This window comes from Myotis myotis, unplaced genomic scaffold (assembly GCF_014108235.1).
Source record: "Myotis myotis isolate mMyoMyo1 unplaced genomic scaffold, mMyoMyo1.p scaffold_m19_p_7, whole genome shotgun sequence".
In the NCBI taxonomy this organism is placed as follows: Eukaryota; Metazoa; Chordata; class Mammalia; order Chiroptera; family Vespertilionidae; genus Myotis; species Myotis myotis.
The window spans coordinates 59,270,684-59,297,635 of record NW_023416379.1 but is presented as its reverse complement, the minus strand read 5'-3'; the positions used below and the strand labels follow the sequence as shown (position 1 = coordinate 59,297,635).

General features: G+C 36.1%; 1 protein-coding gene across 1 annotated transcript in view; it reads left to right on the top strand.

Annotated features, from left to right (window-relative positions):
• BCKDHB (branched chain keto acid dehydrogenase E1 subunit beta) overlaps nt 1-26,952 on the top strand; it is a 221,517-nt gene that overhangs the window by 146,441 nt on the left and 48,124 nt on the right. The window contains exon 9 of the mRNA XM_036316658.1: nt 14,571-14,657. Within this exon, the coding sequence (XP_036172551.1) occupies nt 14,571-14,657 (87 nt within the window). The remainder of the gene's footprint in view (nt 1-14,570; nt 14,658-26,952) is intronic.

The following is a 26,952-nucleotide window of genomic DNA, read 5'->3' as shown; positions in this document are numbered from 1 at the left end:
TCTTGGTGACTCCTCATTGTCTTTCCTCTGGGTGTTGTGTCGTCTCTTCATACTGATTATCTCCCGATGGTTCAAACGTCAAGTTGCGTGGGCCTGGGTCGTGTGTAGTGGGAGCCTCACACCACCCTAGTGTCACTGAAGAGCTCTGACACTAAGATGTGTTGTTGTTGTGGTTAGGTGAGAACCAGGTTCGCTCAGAGTCAGTGTTGCCAGCGCTCAATGTGGCCTTGTGCGCGCCCTTAGAATCAGGGACACTGCCTGCACTGTGCTGAAACAGAGACCCCCCTGGAGCGTGTTGAAAATCAGCTCCTCCTAGCATGCGCCAGGAGTCAGAGTTCCCCAAGAATCCAGTATCAGAGTCTCTGTTGCTTCGCACGACCTCACATTGAGAATCAGGGTCCCTGTGTGCCCTTGCACCAAGAATTGGAGTCACTGGCTCTTAGTATGAATGCACAGGCAATCAGGGATCTCAGGTGCAGGTGATGAGAAACACAGTCAAGTCACTGGTGCTTGGTGCTGCCTCCTGCTCAGAGAATCGGGATCCCTGGGCCTGCGCTACGTGGGACGAATTCCCGGTGTATTGCTCCCAGCCCAGGGCTCCTGAAGCCTATCACTGCACGCAGGATCAGTTCCCCGTGTTTGCTCGTTTGCTCCCAGCCCAGGACTCCTGAACCCAGCACTGAGCGGGTCCAGTTCCAAAGTGCTCGCGCACTTCCAGGCTTAAGTTCCTGTAGTAGCACTGAGGCCTGGGCAAGGGGTGGGTCTATCAGTTACTATGGTGCTGCCCGTGAGCCTGCGGGGAGGGGGATGGGCTCTGATACTCACGGATCTGCCGCGGGGATTTCTGGACTTTTGGTGTCCGCAGGTCTATAGCTTTGGTCACAGGTCTATCCCCAGTAGCTGCAGGGTCCGGGCATGCATCTGAGTTCAGACTGGGTGGTGCTGAGGCCAGGATCCTAGTCTCAAGCAGCTCTGTTTCCCAAGATGGCATGGTCGCTGTGCCCGTGCTGGCCGCCCAGGAGTGTCCCAATAATGTACATTTAAAAAATTTGAATTCTGCCTTTAAATATTTCTTGTTATCTATTCCAAATGTCCCACTTAATGTTCTGGCTCTATAATATGTATATTTTCCACATTAATTTGTTTACAGACATACACACACACACACACACACACACACACACACACACACACACTAGAGGCCCGGTGCATGAATTCATGCACCAGTGGGGTCCCTTGGCCTGGCCTGCAGGATTGGATCGAAACTGGCTCTCCGACATCCTCCGAGGGTTCCCAGATTTTGAGAGGGCACAGGCCAGGCAGAGGGACCCCACCAGTGCAGGATCAGGGCCAGGGAGAGACGTGGGAGGTTGGCCAGCTGGGGAGGGACCCCAGCAGCAAGCTAACCTACTGGTTGGAGTGTCTTCCCCCTGGTAGTCAGTGTATGTCATAGTGACTGTTTGACTGGTTGACTGCTCCCAGGTGGTCAGTGCACATCATAGCGAGTGGTTGAGTGGTCTTAGCATATCATTAGCATATTACACTTTGATTGGTTGAACGGCCAATCTGTCGACCGGACACTTAGAATATTAGGCTTTTATTATATAGGATATGATTGATTTCAGAGAGGAACGGAAGGTGAGAGAGAGATAGAAACATCAATGATGAGAGAGAATCATTGATTGGATGCCTCCTACCTGCCCCCCACTGGGGATGAAGCTCGCAACCCTGACTAGGAATGGAACCGTGACCTCCTGGTTCATAGGTCGATGCTCAACAACTGAGCCAAGCCAGCAGGGCTACAGACTTTTTCCTTTTCCTTATTTGACTGAAACGAAATAAAACAGAGAAATATGGTTCCATATTTCTCCTATGAAGGACTAAAAATAATTGGCAAGCTGATTTTCACTTTCACTAGCGTATAACACATTGGAGGCCTCCTGGTTGGACTTGAAGGGCACTGTGAAGACCTCAGGAGTACAGTGTTGCCCATTGCCTTCGAGCCAGAATTCAAGAGCAGTAGGCTACTTTTCTTCCTGTACATTTAAAATTTCAAATGCTGTAATTTCCACTTATGATGTCATTTTGGAACATACTAGTACAATAGGACTACTGGGAACTTAAAGTGATCTTGGATAGCTTTTTGTTTTTCTGGGGTTTTAAAACACGTGGTGAAGAAATGGCTCAAATATCTTTCAAAGAAACTGGGTCTGCTCTGCTAAATGTACTGTTCAACGAAATGGATGTTTATATTGGTAAATATCCGCAAAATGTTTGGGAAGGCCAGAATGGAAAGCTGTGTATTCAGTGTATAATTTTGTGGGTAAAGATAACATAGCAGAAAGTACATTTTGACATTTGAAAAAAATGCATTGTTTTGCCAGAAAGATGTTTCCTTAAAGTATATGTTGTAAAGTCTTGGGTAGAATCTAGCCTGAATACATGTCTTGGCTTTCACAGATTTAAAAATAAAAAGAATAGGAGTTTGACCACCTACATGAGAGACTGTGTTCCCTGGTTGTTCACATTATGTGCCACTTGTTACTGCCTCTACTATTCACATTACTTTGGGCGCTGAGACGTTGTTTATAAGGAAAGAATATTTCAGAATTTTTCCCTGAGAACAAAGAAGGGGCTTAACTATAAATATAAATTGATTTTTAAATATTGAATACATTTCTGTTCAACTAATACTATTGCATCTTAATTCATCACTATTATTCCATTGGTAATGAATTTGATACAGTAATTCTTGACCCTGAGATCTAGTCTCTGCCCCTTACCGCCTCTATCAAATAATCAATGAATGTTTTGTAGACAAATTCCTTTATGCTAAAGGAATTCTTCCCTTGAAACCATCTGTCATATAATAATTTCTCCTCATCACCTCGGTTTTAATAAGAGCAAGAAAGTTATGTACTTTCTCTTCATACTACCTTAGTTATATATACTCAAAAGCATATGTGTAACTGTTACAGAAACATCTTTTGAGTTTTACTTTTTTGAGTCATACCCCAAAAAGACCCAGAAGATTTTAAGCTTTGCCCATGTATTATGAACTACACAGGATTTTTTTGTTTCATAATGCACTAAAAATCCATTTACTCCAACAGAATTGGACCAGGCTTTAGAAAATAAAAGCTTTTATCCATGGTGATTCCGCAGTGTAGCAGTGTTTATACTTTTGATCATTCCTTAGAGAGGAATTACCTTGGTAGACAACCAGCTGGCTTTAGGCAAAATTGTACCCTTGATATGTGCTTAAAACAGCAGTGTAAAATGTAACTGCTGACAATCTTGGTTTTTGGTTAAAGTCACTTTCTTATTACACAGTATGTTGGAAGCACAGGGGATGATGTCAGTTTCTACCCTTTAGAACTCTTATGATGGCCAGACATAGCATTTCCCTCTGTTGTCAACACTTGAGAAAAATTTGCCAAATGGAGACTCACGATTGGTAAAGGAGAAAATATTAGTAATTATTTATGAAAAGAAAAATTCATTTTTCAATGTTATTTGGAAAAGACCTCAGGAGTTGAAATTTAAAATTCTAAAAAACATTGTTTTTAATTATTATAACTTGATTTTTTTAAATACTTTAAAAAAATGATTTTAGAGAGAGGGAGAGAAGGAGGGAGGGAGGGAGGGAGGAAAAGAGAGGGAGAGAGAGAAAGAGAAACACAAGTTTGGGAGAGAAACATTGATTAGTTGCTTCCTGCAAGCGCCCTGACTTGGGATTGGATCCACAACCTGAGTATGTGCCCTGACCAGGAATTGAACCCACCACCTTTAGATGTATAGTACAGTATTCCAACTGAGCTACACTGGCCAGGGCTTTTTTGTTTTTCAATACTTTTCCTAAAAATCAATTTTAGAGGAAGCGGGGGGGGGGGGGGTGGGGAGAGAGAGAGAAACTTAATTTTTAATTCCAGTATTCTGCCTTAACAATCTTTAAACTACTAGGTGTACCAGTTAATAATGCGGATATTTTTCATTAGATGGAGTTACACATATGCTGGTATATATGCAATTTGATATGTATGCTATTTTGTTGTATTGACAGCAAGCTTCAAAACTTCATATGTCAAATTTGCTGAAGGTGTTAACATCATAGATACTTTTATGCTTAAAAATGTCGAATTTCGTGCCAAAAAGAGAGCATCTGCGGGAAGTTTTAGTTCGTTACTTTATTTTGAAAAAAAGTTATCGTATACTTTGGGAAGCTTATGGTGAATATGCTCCATCTCAAAATATTTGTGAATGCTGGTTTAAATGCTTTAAAGGTAATGATTTCGATGTGAAAGACAAAGAATGTCCAGGTCAACCGAAAAAGTTTGAAGAGCAACAATTACAAGCATTATTGGATGAAGATGTATGTCAAACTCAAAAACAACTTGCAGAAAGATTAAACATTGTTCAGCAAACATTTTCCAATTGTTTAAAAGCAATGGAAAAGATTTTAAAGGAGGGAAAATGGGTGCTACAACTGAATGAAAGACAAATGGAAAATCGAAAAGTCATCAGTAAAATATTGCTTCACCGGCATGAAAGAAAGTCTTTTTTGCATTGAATTATGACTGGCGACAAAAAGTGGATTTATTTTGAGAATCCCAAGTGCACAAAATCATGGGTTGATCCAGGTCAACCATCAACATTGACTCCAAGGCCAAATAGCTTCAGAAAGAAGATAATGCTCTGCGTTCGGTGGGATCAGGAAGGTGTGGTGTATTATGAGCTTCTAAAACCAGGTGAAACCATTAATACTGATCGCTACCGACAACAAATAATCAATTTCAACCATGCTTTGATCATAAAATGACCAGAATGGGCCAGAAGACACAGCAAAGTAATTTTGCTTCATGATGACTCACCATCACACACTTCAAAACCAGTTAAAGACACGCTGAAAGATCTTACCTGGGAAGTATTAACCCACCCGCTGTATTCACCAGACCTTGCTCCTTCGGATAACTACTTGTTCTGATCGATGGCACACCCACTTTCTGAGCAGCACTTCAAAACATACAAAGAAGTGGAAAATTGGGTCTCTGAATGGTTTGCCTCAAAACAAGAAAAGTTCTATTGGGACGGTATCTACAAATTACCTGAAAGAAGGGGGAAATGTGTAGCTAGCGATGGGTATTACTTTGAATAAAGCACTTTTGATGTTTCTCTTGAAATTATCGTGCTTTCTTTGATTACAAAGTCCACCATTATCAACCGGTACACCTAGTACTTTTCTTCTGTTTGAATATGCTTTGCCCTAGGACAGTGGTCGGCAAACCGCGGCTCATGAGCCACATGCGGCTCTTTGGCCCCTTGAGTGTGGCTCTTCCACAAAATACCACATGCAGGTGTGCATGTACAGTGCGATTGAAACTTCGTGGTCCATGCGCAGAAGTGGGTTTTTGGCCTGGGCGAGTCTATTTTGAAGTGGCTTTAGAAGTGGGGGGTGTCGGTCAGTCGGGCGACGGGAGATGCGGCACAGGCAGGCGCGGGTGATTCCTGCATGAGTTGAGTGAGCCAGTCAGCCAGCAGTCTCATTGTGCAGTGGTTAGTTAATTTTAGGGAACGTTGTGGAGGTGAGTGAGAGAAGATGTAGTGTCGAGGATTGAGAAAGGTATGTTGAGATGGTTTGGACATATAGAGAGGATGAACGAAAGGAGATAGACAAAACAAGTATACAAGACGAGTGTGGATGGGAGAGTTGGAAGGGGTCGACCTCAGCGAACGTACCTCAATCAGATTGAGGACGTTTTTAGCAAAGGCCAGTTTAGGAGTGCCCTAATTAAGTTAATAATAATAATGTACCTACCTATATAGTTTAAGTTTAAAAAATTTGGCTCTCAAAAGAAATTTCAATCATTGTACTGTTGATATTTGGCTCTGTTGACTAATGAGTTTGCTGACCACTACCCTAGGACATGTGGGAACCCATATTAGAAGCTTTTAAGAACCTTAGTTAACTCATCTTTGTTTCCCCAATATTGGCACATGTGAGTGGCTCACGATACTGGTTTTGATATGAACCAATGACCTTTGGAATTTATATAACATTAGAGCAAAGATAGAAATTTATTGAAGAACAAGTACAGACTCCTATGTGGGGAGGGGAAAGAGTCCCCTATAACATTAAACATTAATTGGGAAATAGCATATAATACTCAAGATGGCGAAGGTGATTTTCTGGTTTGTGCCAGTGTTCCAAACTTTTTTTGTTGTCATTATTCTGTCCTAATTGTTGGCAGAGTATGTGTGGAACAAAGATACAGGGCTGAGAAGGTTCTGTAGTATGTAACTAGACTCAGTTGTTTCCTTGGGCAGTGGACTACCGCTACTATTGCTGTTTATAAGTTATCTTTGTGATTCTGGCTAGCTGATTTACCACTGAAGATTTCTCAGGAGAGGAGAAATTTTCTTGTGTCTGTTTTGGAAAGGAGAATGGTGAGGAAACCAGATGTGAAGCTTTTTGCAGGAAGAAGGACATGGTGAACCACTGAGTTTGATTATATCTTTTTCCATATGGGATATCATGTTCTGATATGATAGGGGATCATATTAAGAAATTAGATGCATTAGCACTCTTAAAACACTCTTTGTATAAGAACAAAATTTGAAGAGCCCGATTAAAAATTGAGAAGAAAAAGATTGAAAAATGATTAGTGATTACACATCAGTAATCATTAGAGAAATGCAAATCAAAACCACAAGATATAACCCACACCCATTAGTAGGTTGTCTACTATTAAAGAGAGAGAGAGAGAGAAAGAGAGAGAGAGAGAGAGAGAGAGAGAGAGAGAGAGAGAATAACAAGTGTTGGTGAGACCATAGGGAAATTGGAACCCCTGAGGTATTGGTAGTGGGAATACAAAATGGTGCAACTGCTGTGGAAATGGTATGGCTATTTCTGAAAAAAAAATAAACATAGTATTGCCAAGTGTTCAGCAATTCGACTTTTGAATATATACCCAGTAGAAGTGAAAGTAGAGATTCGAATAAGTTCATAGCGTCATTATTCACAATAGCCAAAAGGTAGAAGTAATCCACTTATTCAAGAGATGAATGGATAAAAAAGATGTATATACATACAATGGAATATTATGTAAAGCATAACCACTTTTAGGAGCCAGTATAATTTTTTATGTGCCAAAACAATTTTTCAAAGATTCAAATAGCCATTATCTTAAGGAGAGACATTTTGACACATCCTATAAGGATGACCCTTGAAGACATTGTGCTAAGTGAAATAAGTCAATCACAAAAAGACAAATTGATAAAGTTGAAGCAGAAATTGGATACAGGTATTATGAAAATATTTTAAGTGCTGCTGAAAAATGATAGAGTGGTAATAAGAATGAAAATACAAAAACAACTTAAAGTGGCTATTTCAATCCTTAAAAAATTGTTTTGGCAATCAAAAAATTATATTGACTCCTAGAAATGGTTATGCTTTGCATGATGTTTAAACTAATGGGGGATGTGGAAAAAAATCTTTTAAGACAGATTTATTGATATACTTACCCATGCCATGTTTCACTACATATCTAATAAATGCCCACCAGGCCAGTTCAATACCCTTATCATCACAGAGACGTGACCGTTTGTCAATAGGAAAGGAAACTTCATGCTCAGTAGGAAGGGAAGAGCATTTTTGTATGTTTGTGCCTTGCAATCATGCACTTAAATATGTACATAAAAATGGAGATGTGTTTTGTACTGTTAACTCCTTATTCTAAAAACAATCTAGAGTAGGAAATGTAGGTGAAAAGAGTTGGTCCAGCATAGTTCTCTATTAGAATTAGAACAATGATTAGAGCTTAGTTTTTAGGACTTCCCTTTTAATGCCTTTCATAGCATTATTAGTCTTTCTTAAGAGCTTTAACACATCAGAAAATTGGAGGCTTGTCAGTGATTCATTTTAATCACTGTATGCTTTCTAAAAAATAATGTTAGGAACATTTGTTGAGCATTGACAACCATGTATTAGGTATTGTGATTAGCTACTAAATACTTGATACTTTCTGAATTTGTGCTTATGATTTAGAATTTGCTGGAGGAGACAGTATAGACAAATGCACACATACCCTACGAAAAAGAATATCCTCCAAAACAAAGAAAGAGGAGATACATAGGAACTTTTTCAAACTGTTTATATTTTAACTAGAGGCCTGATGCATAAAATTTGTTCAAGGGGCTCGGCCCTCACAGCCTCGGCGGCTTGCCTCAGTCCTCGCAGCCCTGGCTTCGTCTAGAATGTTGTTTGGCTGTCAGGTCTAATATTATGCTTTTATTATTATTATAGCTAATATGTAAAGTTGCTCCACAATAATAAAATGAGCATAATTTGCTCAACTTAATGTATATTTGTCATATGCTATATCCTGCAGTAGATACAGGTATAAATAACACAGAGTTCCGGTCTTCAGATTTATGATTTTGAGTGTAGTTGAAAGGGTTAATAAGACAGATGTCCACAGGGCTGCCCATGAGGTAAATTAGTAGTGTTCCTAACCAGAGGTATAGCAGTGAGTGCTGCCTTGATCCTAGTACTTGACTCTTGCCCTTGTACCCTGGCTTTAGGTTTCATAGAATCTCTGCATTATCACCTACCTCAAATTCTATCAGGAAATGGCTGCTAGAATCATGGAAAGAAACGAAGGAAAAAGTTACCATGGGGTTTAAGCCTAGCCAGCTGGGGGGACCTTGGAGAAGGGGTTGTATGAAGTGGGTATTGAGGGAGGGAATGAAGGCCTACCAATTTGGGGAAGGAAGTCAGAGGAGAGAGAGCATGGGTCACATTCACAGAGCAGCCTTACATGACTGGAGTGTGGAGAGACAGTGAGGAAACAGGCTGGAAAGGTAAGGCTGATTGACAGAACATGTTTATCTGACATGTTTGGATGTAGCATTCAGAAATATGTCCACTTTTAATTTTTGCAAAAGTGTTTCAGTTCTGATCATACAAATAATTCAGGCAATAATGAATCAGTGAGGATGTCTGAAATTTCCCCAAACATTTCATGCCTTTTCAGTATTATTTGCTCATTCTTTTGTTGACTTTATTCAGTTCTCTTTATGCTCTGTTTGCTTCCTTACCTACTTTTTTCACATGGTGATAAAGCTCTCAGGATTTAGGTTTTTCTCAATTTACACCACTTTCCTACAATACCAAAACATTCGTAACTCCATCACTAATATCCTTGCCAAAATGGACTTTTCTGAACTTTCTCTGGAATTCGTGACTGTTCTTTCTCTTTTAGCATTGCGATCTCTCCAGTAGAATATCAGCTTGTGGTCTGATTATGTGTGAAGATCATGCTGGTTAATAATGATTACTTAGGCATATATTAATATGTTAATTGTTAGCCTGGGATTGATTGTTTTTCTGGTTAATTTTTCTAATGAATTTGGTTTCTAAACAAGAGACCATTTCAAAAACTTAATTCATTTGCAATGATATTTGAAGCTAATTTAAATCAGGTCTTTAATGATTGTAAGTTATATAAGTAAATATTAATTAGTTTATTTGATTAATGAAACACAAGTGTATGATTTTACTATTACTTCTGCTAATATGTATTTATAAGCAGATTTGATTTTAAAAGGAAGAGGAAAAGGTCAGTTGTGATTTTTTTTTCTTTTCATTAGCTTTATATTTAGCAGAAAGTGTTAAAAGAGCTATAAATTGCCTATCCAAAGTGTTAGTTTTCTACTTACAGCAGTCAAAAAAGGTGGCCGAACTTGGTGTTAGTCAGACTGAATGGCTCTATGGGGGAAAAGTCTTGCTATAGATTTTGAGTAAGCAATAAGTAATATATATCTATATATTTGCTTTTTGAATGTCACTGTTGCACTTTCAGGCATATGCAGGCTTAATGGTCTGTCTGTCTGTTTTACTTTCTCCTGGAATGACAGTTTAACAGTTTTCCTTGTTGGATTATATTAAATTCTTTAAATGCTACATTAACTAAAACATATTTCCAATGTTTAGACAGCCAAAATCTGTGCAATCTTTTTAATGGAGTATAACTTAGCAACTCTGCTATTATCACAGATATCTTATTGTTAGAGCTACATTAAAATATCCCCAACTTTGAGTTTCGTTCATATTTAAATTGTTCTGGGATGTGCTGACCCATACTTTTGCACTATTTTAAAGTGGATTTTTCCAAGAAAGCAATAGTTTCGTAAGTTAAAAAAGAACTTGCTTAATATAGTTTAATTATTTTAAGAGATTTTTAACTAAGTTTCTTGAATGTCTACTATATTTTGAGCATTATGCTAGATATCCTGCCTGGATAACTTGAAGTTATGGCTATTAGTAATGGCATCAAGGTAGAAGATGAACAGTGAGAAACAGTCGTGAAGTGGCCCAACTAGGAACCAAGGTATTTTTAGGGTTTTATCAGAACAGGTATTGTGATCTGTCTATTCTTGGTGAAATCTAGATTTTGATAGCTCCTCTTGTTATAGTATTCTGTTGTTGACCTGGAGAAGGGAGTGACTAACTGAAATAGTGAGAAAGAATGAGATTCCTTGGGACAAATGCAGGGCAGACCAGTACTGACTGACTTAGCAGCCCACAGTCTGTTTCACTGCTTGCCTTTTAGAATTGCTTTTTTAAGTTTTCTTGGCACTTTTTCTTGAGATCCTCTAAGGAACAAAGACCTTTTATTTTGTGGTAGAGGACATGGAGAACAATTACTCACAGTCCAATCTTTTATTGGCACAACTTTCCCTGGTACTTCTGTCCCTTCTAACTTACTGGTGCTCTGTCTGCCCAAGGCCAGGGTCCTTGGAGCAGGTTTTAGTGGCATGAAGTTGAAGAAGCAGATACTGGAAAATCCAGGCTTATGTGATCTTTCCTGTCTTTGATAAGTTCAGCTTTCATATTGAAAAGTTGTTTAAACCTTTAAAATTTTTTCAAGTTTTGATATATATTTATCTCAAAAGTAAACTTGAAACTTTAAAATTAGTAAAATCAATTTTAAAGTATTATATATATTTATATCTATACTAGTAGTTATTATTTTTAAGAAAACTTAACAGCCATTTCCATTGAAAGGCACAATATTAATTTTTAAGTAAGTACATCAAAATGCTAAATTTGACTTAAAAAATTTCCTAGCAGTTATATATCATTGTGCCTCAGTGTATAAAAATTAATTGCTTATTACAGTTGACAAAAATATATAGTTTAATAAAAATATCTTATTTAATCTCAGAAAATAGAAAGACTAACACTCTCTTCAAACTTGTAGATTTGTACAATCTCATTATAATATCATCAAAGTGTTCATGATTTCCAAAATCATAAGGGAGCCATCTTCAGAAATTTTAGTAAATTAAAGTTGTGAAGGATAAAAAGCATATACCAAGTTGAATTTATATTATACCTTACAAAATCATTGAACTGTATTCATAGACTCAACCTTTTAATGATATATGTTAATTATATTTGAGGGTGTGACTTTGAAATATCAGTGTTACTTTTAAATTTTGGCATTTTTTAGAATTTTGATGTAATTTGTTTTATATATTTTAATACGTCAGGATCATATCCAGCTCATCTCTTGACCCACAAGCTCTTGGATCCTAGACAAATGGGAAATAAGCTTATGGTATTAGAGAAAGTGAAGTTCTTTAACACATATGTGTGTGTTATGTAAACATGTGTGTTCTTGAACAAGAGTTATGTACTGACAGTTAAAGAAGTAATTCCAGAAATTTCTTAAACACCAAGAGCTAGAAGGTAGACACAATGAAAAGTAATAATACTGTGAGTTTATGGAAATTGTCAGGTATACAAACCCGTGAGAGACTGTGGCAAGGAGATAGGAGTCAGAAATAATGATCATAATCATAAACTGATTGTCACAGGAATTGCTATATGCTAGGCTTTGAGTTCAGCACTTTACATTGATCACTTCATTTAATTTGGAAAGTACCTAAGTTTTATTTTTGCTTCTTAAAATCAACTCTGATATCTGAAAAGTATAGCAGATGATAAAGACACTGGCATGGGAAGGCTGATTCCCTGTGTTTTAATGTGTTTATTTGCTGTGGGAGTTTGGGTTCTCTTGTATCTTAAACTAGTCCTATAATAACAAGAAAAACATTATATGTTTTTCTGAGGAAATTATGACTGCAATATAAAATATATTCAAATGCATTACTTTTATTTGTATTTATTTTAGACTTATTGAAAATACTTTTAGTAATATAAAAATATCGTTTATGTAAAGTAAAAAAACAAAAGTCCCTTTCCCTCCAATTCCTATACTGCCATTTTTTCAGGAGAAAGAAGTTTTGATAGTTTGGAATGAATCCTTCCAGACTATTTACACCTGTGGCTCAGTGTATATATGGTTGTGTTTTTTGTTTCCCCACTGTTGTTTTTCACTGGTTGTTTTTCACAAAAATGAGATTGTATTGTCCTGTAATTTTCTCATTTTGTCATACATATGGGCATCATTTTATATACCAGTCTTCTCAGTCTTTTTCATGTCTGTGTAATACTTGACTATATTGATATATCTCAGTTTATTTAGCCCTCTCCTGTGGTAAGACACTCAGGGACTCTGGATTCTATCTGCTTGCACATCATGTTGTATGAACTCCAAGGTTGAAAGCTTTTGTCCTGGATACATCCGTGCTTAGTTTCCCAACTACACTGTGCAGGCTATAGGAAGTCTAGGTTGCTTATTGGCCTTCAGGGGTCATTCTAAAGGTTGTCATTTGATCTTGGATAGGCCTCAGTTCAGAGTACCAATTTTGTTGTATGGGGTTTTAAGGTATCAGTAGCAGTTTTATGGAAGTTTCTCATTCTTACCTCTTAAAAATTTAAGATGCATTGTGTAATTGGGGGGGAGGGGGTTAGCTATTATCTTTAGATACTATTATATTGACAGCGGTCTGGGCTTTTAAGCTATAAAGAAAATCTGTCAATCATTTTTTAAAAATTAAGAATTGTTTAGATCATGGCATCTTTTGGAGAATTTTTTTGAGAATACATTTGTTTTCTTGCAATTGTGGAATATTTTTGTTTCTTTATATGTCTAACGAGGTGTATTAAAGTTTAATTTGTGATATTTCTGGTGGGGAGGCTGTTGATTGGGGGTGGAGGGATTAAGCAAAAAAGGAAAAAAAAGAACTCATGGAAAAAAATTTAATTTGTGACCATCATAAATAGCATAATTAATCACAGTTCTAAAAATTCAAACATCAATATTCCATGGTTAGCATTTCATTGGGGCTGGGTATGGTGTTCATAAAATTTTATGTTCTTCAGTCACTATTTATTTAATAGATGTAGTAGTAATTTATTTTTGTTGTGGCTACTGGCTATATCTTGGAGTTTAACATCTGCTGGTTTAAAATACTGCATATTTTTAAAATTCTCAACTCTAATTGCCTAGAATGAAGGAAAAGAATTGATTTATATGCATATTTTTGCTTGGGAGATTTTATTTCATATTTGTAAAATAGTAATGTAGAATTTAAGGAAGGCGATCCATTATTAGACATGTAGAGGAAGAATTACCACTTCTCTTTGATAATATGGTAATTGTTCAACATATTTTAAGTAATAACCAGCTGTTGACTTTAATATTTTTTACCTTTCAACAAAGTTGGTATTCTGCTATGATGTCATAGCTATACGTTTTGATTTATTATTGCACAGAGTATGTCATGCATATTCTGTGAACAACCACACTGAGCCAGTATTGAGAATACATCTTTATTATTTGTGACATTTTCTATGTTAAAATGGAGTTGAGGTTCTTAACCAGATTTTAATGCACATGGTCAAAGAGGGTTGTAAACCTTTTACTTCTGCAGTGATTTCTTCTTTCTAGCTCTCCATGAACTTCTACTTTGCTACAGAGTTTTCATATTTTTGTGTTTTTCTTCTCTCTAAAACAGTATTTCTTAAGACTATTTGTTTATATGCAAATATACCTCAAAAAGTGTTAAAAGCCGAAACCGGTTTGGCTCAGTGGATAGAGCGTCAGCCTGCGGACTGAAGGGTCCCAGGTTCGATTCCGGTCAAGGGCATGTACCTGGGTTGCGAGCACATCTCCAGTAGATGTGCAGGAGGCAGCTGATCGATGTTTCTTTCTCATCGATGTTTCTAACTCTCTATCTCTCTCCCTTCCTCTCTGTAAAAAAATCAATAAAATATATTTTAAAAAAAAAAGTGTTAAAAATACTTTCATTCTTAACATAATTTGAATAAAAAAGGTTGAGATATAAAAATTTGAATACAGTAATTCAGTTTATAACAAGAATATTTTATAATGAAATGCATTTTTGATGACATACATAGAATTACAAATCTCAGTTTTATTTTGTAGTAGGATTATAAACTATATTGAAAATTCTTTAGCAGGGTAAAAATCAAATGACTGTCTTGTTGAAAGATTTGTGCTGTAACTTATTTGACATAGAATTGAATTACTAATTTTTTATTTATTGAAATTAAATAATGTATTTTATTACTTAAAACTGCAGTCATATACTTGAAAATATGTATTCTGTTCAACATTAGGTTTTCCTTTTCTTTTCAGTCTGTGATCAAAACAGGGCGACTGCTAATCAGTCACGAAGCTCCCTTGACGGGCGGCTTTGCGTCGGAGATCAGCTCTACAGTTCAGGTACAGTAACTTCTTGGCATTGATTTTAACATTTGTGCAATTGCACATGTCTATTCCAAGAAAAAAATCACGTCACAATATATAAAAATATGCACTTTTTTGGAAATGCACATTTTTCATTTGACTCTACCTCCCTGTCTTAGTAATGGTCTAATTATATCATCTAGAAAAGAAATCTTAAAATAATAAAAGCTGAAAATTCCTTTATAGGAAGAAGAAAGTTTCAAATGAGTTTAATAAACTAATGTCACTTATGTTTGCTAGGATATCAGAACTTTAAATTTGAATGTGACATTTCTTTCTTGATAAAACTTAAGCTTATTATGAAATGTGTTGTTATAAAATTGATTTTAGATTCTCCTGCCTTCACCTAACAAAAAATGCACCTCTCAAAATGTAATAATGTAAATTCAATAAATAATTTCAAAATCAATAACTTAATTTAATAAATTAGTAATTTTTTGTTATGTTATTGGTAATTTTTTAGAAATGGTTAAAAAATGTATTTCTCTTTTAAAAATGTTTAGTTAAAATGGTGCATATCAGGAAACTTTCTAGCTACTTCTGGAAAATTTTTATTTAAAATATTTATTTCCATTTGTATCATAGATATGAATAAGATGATTTAAATGAGTTTCATTTTTAAAATTAAAAATTATATAACTATATTTTAAATGTAAAATATATGCCTTTTAAATTTAGAATATCTTTGCAGTTTGCAAACATTTTACTTTATGGGTGTTAAGATGATTTTGTTGTTAATACATACAAATTGAGAATTTCTTTAAGAGTATATGGTTTACTAACTTGATTGTTAATAAGATTATGATATATGAGAAATGATAAGTTTTTATTTTTAAACATTTAACTAGTAAATGATTTCTACCAATGAAATATCTTTAAGTTCTAATTGACAACACTCTAAATATTTTTAAATTAGATGAAGCAAATTTAAACATAAATTTTAAAGCTAGATCAAAATAATCCATAAGTACATTCAGAAATAAAATATGCTGTTATTTTTACATGTTATATAGATAGTAACAAACTTAAGAAAATTGAGTTTTATAGATTTGTTGTTTTCCTATTATTATATAAATTAAAATTTGAAACATACTGCTTATCATATAACACAAGTACCCCGTATTTATTGTGCATATTATTAATTGAGTAGCATACTGTTCTAACTTTGTAAAAAATGAAGATTGCAGGGATGAATTATTTCAACATCAAGATGTTATTTCAAGTTAGAGACAAAACTGAAAAAAGAAACTGGGATTTTCTGATTCCTAGTTAACATGTGGTCCACTAATCCATTTGAAATGATAGTGACTGTTGCTCATAGAATCTTTATCTGACAGCCTCCTTTTATTTTGTTATCTGAATGCCATCTTATTCTTAGCTCAAAAAATTCATTTGCATTTGAATATAAAAGGAAAACAAGTAGCACGTGTACAACTCCTCCTGTGAAGTTACCTTTCTCTGTGCATTTCTTAAATTTGATCTCCATAAATTATTAGTAAGCTGCAATAGGATGAAATGTATTTTTTAAACTGGGAAGGAATTAGGAAGGTTATCTCATTTAGTGTTTCTTTGTCTTGAATAATATGTGGACTTGTGTTGACAGAAAAATGTTTCTGAGCCCCAAGAATACATGTATGAATTCCAGTTTGAGGAACACTGTATTGTGAATTAGACACAGTCAGTATAAAAAGCTAACACCAACAAGATCATAACACTGTATCAAGATCAGATCCTGAAATTATGTAATATTGATAGGTGCTAAAGGTTATGAAAGAGATTACCCAGAATGTAATTATATTTATACTAGAGGTCCGGTGCACAAATTCATGCATGGGTGGGGGGCCCTGCCCCCTGGTTGAGCTCCCGTTGAGTTCCCGGTGGCAGGGACAATTTGCATATTAGCCTTTTATTATGTAGGGTCATAATATGAAGGCAAAACAAAAAAAGACACTTTGTAATACCCTTACACTCCCGAGAATATGCCCTGAGATCCTCAGGTATCTGTTGTTTTAGAGTAATCCTGACAACCTAAGTCAACCATGTTCCTTTTATAGTTAAGTGTTTGTTATCCAGAGTGCTTGTGACATACCTGGTTTAAAAGGACAGTGGAAGCTCTGGGACTTGGACAGGAATATTGAGTAAATATTATGTGTATGCATGTGCATTCTTTATTCAAAGCCCCCACCTCCTAGGGCAGTGATGGTGAACCTATGACACACGTGTCAGAGGTGACACGCGAACTCAGTTTTTTGGTTGATTTTTCTTTGTTAAATGGCATTTAAATATATAAAATAAATATCAAAAATATAAGTCTTTGTTTTACTATGGTTGCAAATATCAAAAAATTTCTATATGTGACATGGCACCAGAGTTAAGTTAGGGTTTTTCAAAATGCTGACACGCCGAGCTAAAAAGGTTCACCATCACTGTCCTAGGGGAAGATAGCAGTTTTGGATTCATTATAAAATGTTCTGTTTTTTCTTTTAAAATCATTCAACCAAATAACAGGAAAATGAATTAAGACAATAATGTAAAATTTATAGGAAGATCTGCATTTGATATTTTGGGGAATTAGAATTTGCTTTATTAATATGCAAGTGATTTTGAAAATGTTTACAGTTATTGCTTAATTCAAATTTTATTTGCACAAATGGAAAGTATGGAAAATGAATTTTAATAAAATATAATCAACATAGTATCCCCAAAAGTTTGCCTGATGGCTTTAATGTATTGATAAGGGAGAAAACAAAAGAAGGAAAGCTAGATAATTTGAGAGATGCTCTTCTTTTTTGGTAATAATGATTTCATATAATTTAGAGTATTCTGAATAAGAAAAATCTACTTTTCAGTAATTATTTCATGAACATCTTCAACTAAATGCAATGTACTATATTAAGCATCTTCTTCATGGAAGGCCTCAAACCTTATGAAAAGTGAAGCCTGTGTCAAATTACCAGTGCCTTGGATTTAAACTGAATTCACTTGAGTGTAAAGTGCAGATGCTTTCATGTCTTGGAACAAGTCATTTCTATATTTCTTTTTGTTGTGTATACTTAGTAAGATTAAAAATGATAAAACAGGGTTAAGAAATTGAAAGCCAGTTTTCTGGGATGGCAGGGAAAAGGTACAGAGAGAACTTTTAACTGTTGTCTTGGAAAAGGACTTTGAAATTATGGATGAGAATGCTCTATAAATTTGAGCACTATTGATTAAAAGACTGAATTATTCTCCTTGTATCAGCGCATGTAAATCCCATATGAAAGTGAGCATATACAAAATAATCTTGACAAACACTATTTTGTGGAAGATATTTGGTACCTCTTTAAAAGCTCAAGACTAGCCCTGACCGGTTTGGCCAGTGGATAGAGTGTTGGCCTGTGGACTGAAGGGTTCCAGGTTCGATTCCAGTCAAGGGCATGTACCTTGGTTGCAGGCACATCCCCAGTGGGGGGGCATGCGGGAGGCAGCTGATCTATGTTTCTCTCTCATCGATGTTTCTGACTCCCTGTCCCTCTCCCTTCCTCTCTGTGAAAAATCAATAAAATATATATTTTTTAAAAAGCAGCTCAAGACTAATCTTAGAAAGTTGCTCTTAAAATTATATTTTAATGGTTATTATTTTATTATCAAATAAAGTATAAATAATATTTTATCATAGTTTAATAATATAATGATTATTAATAATAAAACTATTTTTAAATGCATTAAAATCTGTAGCATGATTTTTTGTTTTTCTAAAATTCTAAATTATTACCCATATTAAAAATTAAAAAATTGGAGGCGAATGCAGCACTATCGAGGGTATTCTTTTAATGCTATAGTTGGCATTTTTAGATAGAAAAATTGTCATGCCATATAAAATTGGATATCAAGTAAAGGGGCTTTTTTGGTAGGTATAGGAAATATTGCTGGCATTACTATTAAGATTATTTTGTTATACAGATAAAATCTGAAAAGACTGAAAATATATTTATATTTTATTTACATAGTTTTTTAACTTACAGCAGATGTCATTTCCATTATACAAGGAGCTCAATATCAACATCTTAAGTTTGTTCATGCCTGTTGCCTGTTTTTCATAAAGCCATTTATTATTTTAAAAAATGTTATTGTTAACATTCTAAGTTTGAAGGTATGTTAAATTCACAAGTGATTAGGATATTACTTTATATTGAATATAAAAATATTTTTATTTATATTTATCAGTAATTTCTTTATAAAATATGTGCTTACAAAAATCAAAGCTAATACATTGAATCTACAAACTGCTTTGCATTCCTACTAGATTTAATTTGAAAGTCAACTGGAAGCAGAGTAAGCTGAGGTCTGGTATATTTGGCTCCCCTCAAGGGGAGATTTCTTGGTCGGTCATCCAAAGCTTCACTGTCTCTTCCCACCTAATTTTACATTCCCATCTGTTCTCATTTTGGGGTGAGGGAACTTTTTCCTTCTTACATTTGACCCACACACAAAACTTGGAGATGTGCTTCTTTTAGGGAGTTATGCATTCCCATTGTGCACCCTGTGGAAAAGTGCAAAGACAAGAGTTTAGGCAGTTCACTGACCTCGGTGTATAGTTTGAGCAAATATTTCATTGTTTCAGAAAAGTATCTGAATTAATTTTATGTGGTGTTTGTATTCCTCAGCTTTATGTAACCACAGCTGTAAAAAATAAAAATCTTTATTGTGCTAATAAAGTGTTAATGCCATCTATGTTAATATTCCTCCAAATGAATTTATATGTTCTAGAATGCAATATTCAAAATAGGCATTATTTATTTAAATGTTGAGACCAAATTATTTGTGATATTTTAACAGGTTTAAGCTTTAAATAGTATACTCTCTTTAAGCCATATAGAATCCAACCTTTATTTTTAATTTCTAACACATTCTCATAATGAAATAAATTTTGACTCTGATAGGCTATGATAATAAAAAACTGTTTTTTCTGGATTCAATGCTTAATAAGAATGCCAAAAATTTTAGGGATTGGGATTGGCTTAGAGGTTTCCTTCTTTCTTTTTTTTAAAACACATGGAAGCAATAAGTCTGTAATAAAGAGTCCATTTGGAGAGGATGGTAAGTTTCCATACCATTGTTTCATCCTTTCTGTGCGGTCTCTTTTCATAGAATAAGAATGCAGAAATTATACACACCAACATATATTTTTAAAGGAAATAATATTCTAATAGTTTGAAAAGATTTTTTAGGGTCTATATAAATCATTGTGAAAAGCAAATTTTCATAATTTCAAGTAAAGGAATTGTTCTTTTCTTACTCTTTCATGTTAGACAGGATTATACAGAAGATTTTATCTAGTGAATTTAATATTACTACCAAATTTACAAGCATTCTTAAAATCATCAATTTGAAGAAGAGGGAAAAGGTCCTAAGTAGTGTTGAGTTTTTACCATTGTGGAAATATGTTTAATTAAAATTACTCTGTTGGTAAAGTAAGAGTCATCAAGAGAAAACTATCAGAGTAGTAATCTGATGAATAATTTACTGCAATTTTGTAATGTTAAATTTTTTTAACTAGTGATGGCAAGCATTTGCCGACAACAGCAGCTATAATAATCAGGAAAAGTATACTTCTGTACTAAAATCTATTTAGACAGAGCCAGAGCATTAGAAAAGCAGTTTAACACAGAGTGTTCAGATATAGATTGGCCTTTAAAATGGCATTTTGCCCTAAAGCCTGTTGAATGTTCATTAAACAAATGGGGTTTGTAGCCATAGATCTGAACTATAGACTAAAATCTTTCAGGGATGCATCATGGATGGGGCTACTAATATCACTGTAGTTCAACCCATATTATACTCTCTTGGTCTTCCTAGTTGCCCTGACCACACCATGTCTCTTTCTTCTTTGTTCTTTAGTATAAATGCCAAGGTTCTACCACCAGCCCTTTAATTCGCCCCATTTTTTCTTGGGAAAGCTCAATCATCTGCATGGCTATTCTTGAAACGTTTAAATTCGAAACTTTCAGAATTTGCTCTTGAGTGTTAGATTCAAAATGCCAAATTCATGCTAAGTTTGGCAGTGATAAGAAATTTGGTATGACTTGCTGCCAAGGTTCCAGTGCAGATGCAAGAAAAAGGGGTACTCGCACTTTCTGTCTGTCTGATTGTGGCAGCCAAGATTGAATGGGGGAATACAGTGAAAAAAAAAAAAAAAAGAAATTTGGTATGATAAAATAGTTTATATGGAAGGAAGGATTTTCACATGAAACAGTGAAAAAAGGTAGATACCAGCACATGGTTTGCCTGTCTGCCAGTTTCTAGAAATCAGCTTATATCAAGACCAGCTCTATTTCTCAACTTTTTCTGGACCCTTTAAATTGTCTTCTTTAGTCTCTCACATCTTATCACATTACTATGCATTGTTTTCTTAAAACACACATCAAGATAGGATTAAAAATGGTGGCAGAGTAAGTGGATGCTGCATGGACATGCTCCCAGGAACAAACTGGTATTAAAACTAAAATATAGAAAAGCTTCCTGAATAATCAACAGAAAACTCACAGGAGAGAATCCTGACACCCGAGGATCGAAAGTGGAGACCACATAGAACAGTGATGGCGAACCTATGACATGCGTGTCAGAGGTGACACGTGAACTCATTTTTTTGGTTGATTTTTCTTTGTTAAATGGCATTTAAATATATAAAATAAATATCAAAAATATAAGTCTTTGTTTTACTGTGGTTGCAAATATCAAAAAATTTCTATATGTGACACAGCACCAGAGTTAAGTTAGGGTTTTTCAAAATGCTGACACACTGAGCTCAAAAGGTTCGCCATCACTGACATAGAAACTGGTAGGAGGAGCAGAGGCATGAAAGGGCTGGCCCATAGACAGCAACTGAAGTCCTGGAGAGATATCTCAGCTGTGGGGGGTTGCCACTGAAAACTCTGAGATCTAATCCCCAAGCTGGACTCCCCACCAGAGAACACCAAACAGAGGAGGGTACCCATATAACATATAGCTATGAAAAGCAGTGGGTTGCTGTCTGCCAGGGAGTAACAGCTGAAAATTCAGGCACCCTCTTAAAGGGCCAATGCACAAAATTCCCTGTGGAGCCACCCACCTTGTGTTATGGCAGGGGGAGGATGAAGTGGACTGGAGCTGTGAGGGCAGAAGACAGGACTGGGGACTTGGGGGATAGAGCTTAGAAGGCAGACACCCCAAGTTTCCTGGGCTGAGTCATTGTCTCTTGCAGCTGAGGACATCTTTCCCACATAGGCATCTGCCTTGCCTCGGGGGAAGACAGTGGGCACACCCTATTGGAAAACACCTTACTCTGAAGACACTTAAGAGATTAAAAATAACAATTAGCCTCCAGTCAGTAGTAACTGCCCCACCCTATTGAAAAAACTCTCACCACACTTGAGGACAATTGCCTGGGGGGCAATTCAAATCTGAATCCTATCAGTCTGTAGGCAGAGGCCCTCTCTGGAGGCTTTGAGTCTGTGCCTGATCTAATTAGTCAAACAGCCTTTAACACTGTCCTGCACTAGAGATTAAGAAGTGTAGAGGTTCTACCTAATACATAGTCACAAACCCAAACAGAAAGCCAAAATGAGGAGAAAACAAAACAACCCTCAATGAAAGAACTAGAGAATCCTCCAGAAGAAGAGATAAATGAAGCAGAGATAAGAAATTTATCTGAAACAGAGTTCAGAGTAATGATGGTAAAGATGCTCAACATCATGAAGAAAGATATAGTAACTATGAATAAAGAATAGTCTGAGATAAAGAATGTCACAACACAAATAAAGAACACATTGGAAGGAATACACAGCAGACTAGGGGGGCGGGCTGAGGATCGAATCAGTGAATTAGAAGACAACGTTGAAAATATCAATCAGAAAACCAGAAAGTAAAAACAATTAAAAAACAGGAGGACAGCTTAAGGGAGCTGTGGGACAATGTGAATTGTAACAATACTGGAATAGCAGGTGTGCCTGAAGAGGCAGAAAGGAAGAAAGGCATAGAGAAGGTATTTGAAGAAATAATGGCAGAAAACTTTACTAACCTGGTAAAGGAAAAAGTCACACAAGTTCAGGAGGCATAGAGAACCCCAAACAAGAAGAACCCAAACAGACCCACGCCCAGACACATCATAATTAAAATGCCAAAAATTAAAAGCAAAGAGAGAATCTTAAAGGCAGCAAGAGAAAAGAAAACTGTTACCTACAAAGGAGTTCCCATAAGGCTGACACCTAATTTCTCATCAGAAACTCTACAATGCTAGAAGAGAATGGCCTGTAGAGTTTCAAGGTAATGGAAAGCAAGGATCTGAGAACAAAATTACTATATTCAGCCAGGCTAGCATTCAAAATAGATGGTCAAATAAAGAACTTCCCAGATAAAAAAAAGCTAAAGGAGCACATCACCACCAAGCCAGCATTACAAGAAATGCTAAAGGGATTGCTGTAATGAGAAGAAGAAACAGAGAAACCTAGCCATGCAGAAATATATTGGCAATAAATAAGTATCTCTCAATAATAACCCTAAATGTAAATGGACTAAATGCTCCAATTAAAAGGTGTAAGGTAGCAGAATAGAAAAACATGACCCAAATATATGCTGTCTACAAGAGTCCCACTTCAAAACAAAAGACACACACAGGATGAAAGTGAAGGAGTGGAAAAAAATTTTCCATGCAAATGGAAAAGAAAAAAAACACTGGAGTAGCAATACTCCTATTCAACAAAATAGATTTTAAAATGATGGCCATCACAAGAGACAACAAAGATCACTACATAATACTAAAGGGATAGATCCAAAAAGAGGATATAACCCTGGTAAGCATATATGCACCCAAAATAGGAGCAACTAAATATATTTTTAAAATTTTTAGAGTACCTTAACAGAGAGATCGACAACAATACAGTCATAGTAGGAGACTTTAACATCACTCTGACTGCACTGGATAGATCTTCCAGACAAAAACTTAACAAGGAAAAAGATTCTAAAGGACACACTGGATCAGATGGATTTAATTAACATTTATAGAACATTTCACCCCAATGCAGCAGAATATACATTCTTCTCAAGTGCACATGAATCATTCACAAAGATAGACCATGTATTAGGACAAAAAGCAAGTCTCTACAAGTTCAAGAAGATTGAAATCATATAAAGCATCTTCTCAGATCACAGTAGAATGAAATTAGAAATCAACTACAGTAAAAGCACCCAAAAACATTCAAATGCATGGAGGCTAAATAGTATGTTATTAAACAATGAATGGTTTACCAACAAGATCAAGAAAGAAATCAGAAACTTCCTGGAAACAAATGAAAGTGGACACACAATAACCCAAAATCTCTGGGACACAGTAAGCCAAAAGCAGCCCTGAGAGGGAAGTTCATAGCACTATAGGCATACCTCAAAAAACAAGAAAAATCAGCAATAAGTTATTTAACCCTACAACTTAAAGAACTAGAAAGAGAACAAGAAAAGCCCAGAATAAATAGAAGGAAGGAAATAATGAAGATCAGAGCAGAAATAAATAACATAGAGACTAAAAAAAAACAACACCAAAAAAACAACAACAGTGAAACCAAGAGCTGGTTCTTTGAAAGGATAAACAAAATTGATAAACTGTTAGCCAGACTCATCAAGAAACAAAGAGAGATGACCCAAGAAATCAGAAACATCAATCAGAAAGGATATATGCACCCCTATGTTCATAGCAGCACAATTTACAATAGCTAAGATTTGGAAACAGTTTAAGTGCCCATCAGCAGATGAGTGGATTAAAAAACTGTGGTACATCTATACAATGGAATAATACACTGCTTAAAAAAGAAAGAATTCTTACCATTTGCAACAGCATGGATGGAACTGGAGAGCATTATGCTAAGTGAAATAAGCCAGTCAGAGAAAGATAAATACCAGATGATCTCACTCATTTATGGAATATAATGAGCAACATAAATTGATGGACTAAAATAGAGCCAGAGGATAAAAATATTTTAGAATATAATAGATGTAATCCTGTTATTTGCAGATTTTTAATATTTCCTACAACTTTTGTGATATACTATGTTAGTACAATTTTGGTAATATTATGTTTAAAATGTTTTTTCTTGAGCTATTAATTTTTATTACATGTAAACTTATATTTAAAATCATTTTTTGAACTGTTAATGTTTATTGCAAGTAACATTATTATATTCAAAAGTTTTCCTTGAAATATTAATGTTTATTGCATGTAACATTATTATACTTAGAATGTTTTTCTTGAAATCCTAATGTTTATTGTATGTAAAAAAAATAATAAAATAAAATCAAGAGGAAAAAATAAAATAAAAAGACACATACATCAAATCTTGTCCATTCTCTGTTTGAAAACCTCCAATAGATCTTCTTTGGCTGTAGAAATAGATGTTTATGTTAACCTTTAAGATCCTCATCTGTCCAAACTAAGGTTTCCAGTGTTATTTCTCACATGCTTTTATGACTCCAGTATGCTGCCCCCACTTATTCTTTCAGTCAACCTTTATTGAGTATTTTGGGCACAGGTTTAAATTTGGGCATTTCACTCAAGAAATAGCCCTTGTTTCGACATACTTAAAAATTTAATAGAAGAAATAGATGCTGTGGTAAACAGATAGCAATCTTATGCCAGGATGGAGAAATATTCAGAAGTCTGGGTAATTATAAATTACTTAATCATCTAACACAGGTGTGACAGCTGAGTTAACACTTGGAGGATAAATATGATTCTGTGGGTGGGGATGGAAAGTGGGTGGGGATTCCAGGCGGAAGGAACAATACGAATAAAAAGGCAAGAAAAATATTTGCTATTCTAGGCTTTAAAGAGGTTTTGGTACAATTGAAGAGCAGCATGTGAAGCTTGTAGCACAAGGTAAGGATCCACAAGTAGGTAAGAATTAAATCCTAAGAATCTTATATGTAACTTGAGGCCCGGTGCACGAATTTGTGCATGGGTGGGGTCCCTGTGGGTGGCCTGTAGGGATTGGGCCGAAACCAGCAGTCCAATACTGCCTGCAGCTCCTTCCTGCCGCTCCTGCTTATCCCGGCCCCACTGTGCCTGCTGCGGGCTCGTGCCTGCTGCAGGCTCGTGCCCAATAAGTCCCTATCTGGAGAGGCTCATGCTGCCGCAGCAGTGCTCACCAGCCATGAGCGCCCTCCCAAGGGGAGTGGCCTGCAGGATTGGGCTGAAACTGGCTTTCTGACATCCCCCGAGGGGTTCTGGATTGTGAGAGGGTGCAGGCCAGGCTGAGGGACCCCACCCATACTCGATCAGGGCTAGGGAGGGACGCGGGAGGTTGGCCAGCTGGGGAGGGACTGTGGGAGGGCTCCAGGGCATGTCCAGCCTGTCTTGCTCAGTCCCGATCGGCCGGACCCCAGCAGCAAGCTAACCTACCGGTTGGAGCATCTGCCCCCTGGTGGTCAGTGCACATTATAGTGAGCAGTTGAGCAACCTTAGCGTATCATTAGCATATTACGCTTTGATTGGTTGTTCAGTTGTTCTGCCTCTTGGTCTATTTGCATATTACCCTTTTATTATATAGGATACTGAGGAATTTGTTTTTGTATGGAAGAAGTAGAATCAGCTCTACTTCTGATAAAATAAATAAATCCAGTTCTTCCATCTAATGCAGCCGTGGGCAAACTATGGCCTGTGGGCCGGATTCGGCCCATTTGAAATGAATAAAACTAAAAAGAAAAAGAGACCGTACCCTTTTATGTAATGATGTTTACTTTGAATTTATATTAGTTCACACAAACACTGCATCCATGCTTTTGTTCCAGCCCTCCGGTCCAGTTTAAGAACCCATTGTGGCCCTCGAGTCAAAATGTTTGCCCACCCCTGAATGCATTTAAAATAAAGTTTATAAAGTTCTTGCCAAATAGGAAGTAGTAGAAAATCAAAAAACAATGGTCACAATATTTATCATTTAAGGCAAAAGGGTGTAATTAAAAGATTTTAAGCTGGAGAATAACACTGAAAGATTTACAGCTTAGAAAAACTCTGGCACTAAGTTGAGGATTGGGAGGGGAGAGGCAGGAAGTTCTAGAGATTGGTTAAGAAACTATTTGAGTAGTTTAGGTGAGGGACTTAAGTGTCTCCTAAACCGAGGACATGGGATTGGGGTTGGAGAGAAAGGTGAGTTTTAAACTAGGAGGGAGAATCTGGAAGGCTTGCTGACTGATTAGGTACAGTAGGGCAGGGACTGAAATGGGTGACAGAGGCAGGCAGAAATGCAGAATAAGGCTTACCTTGGTTTCA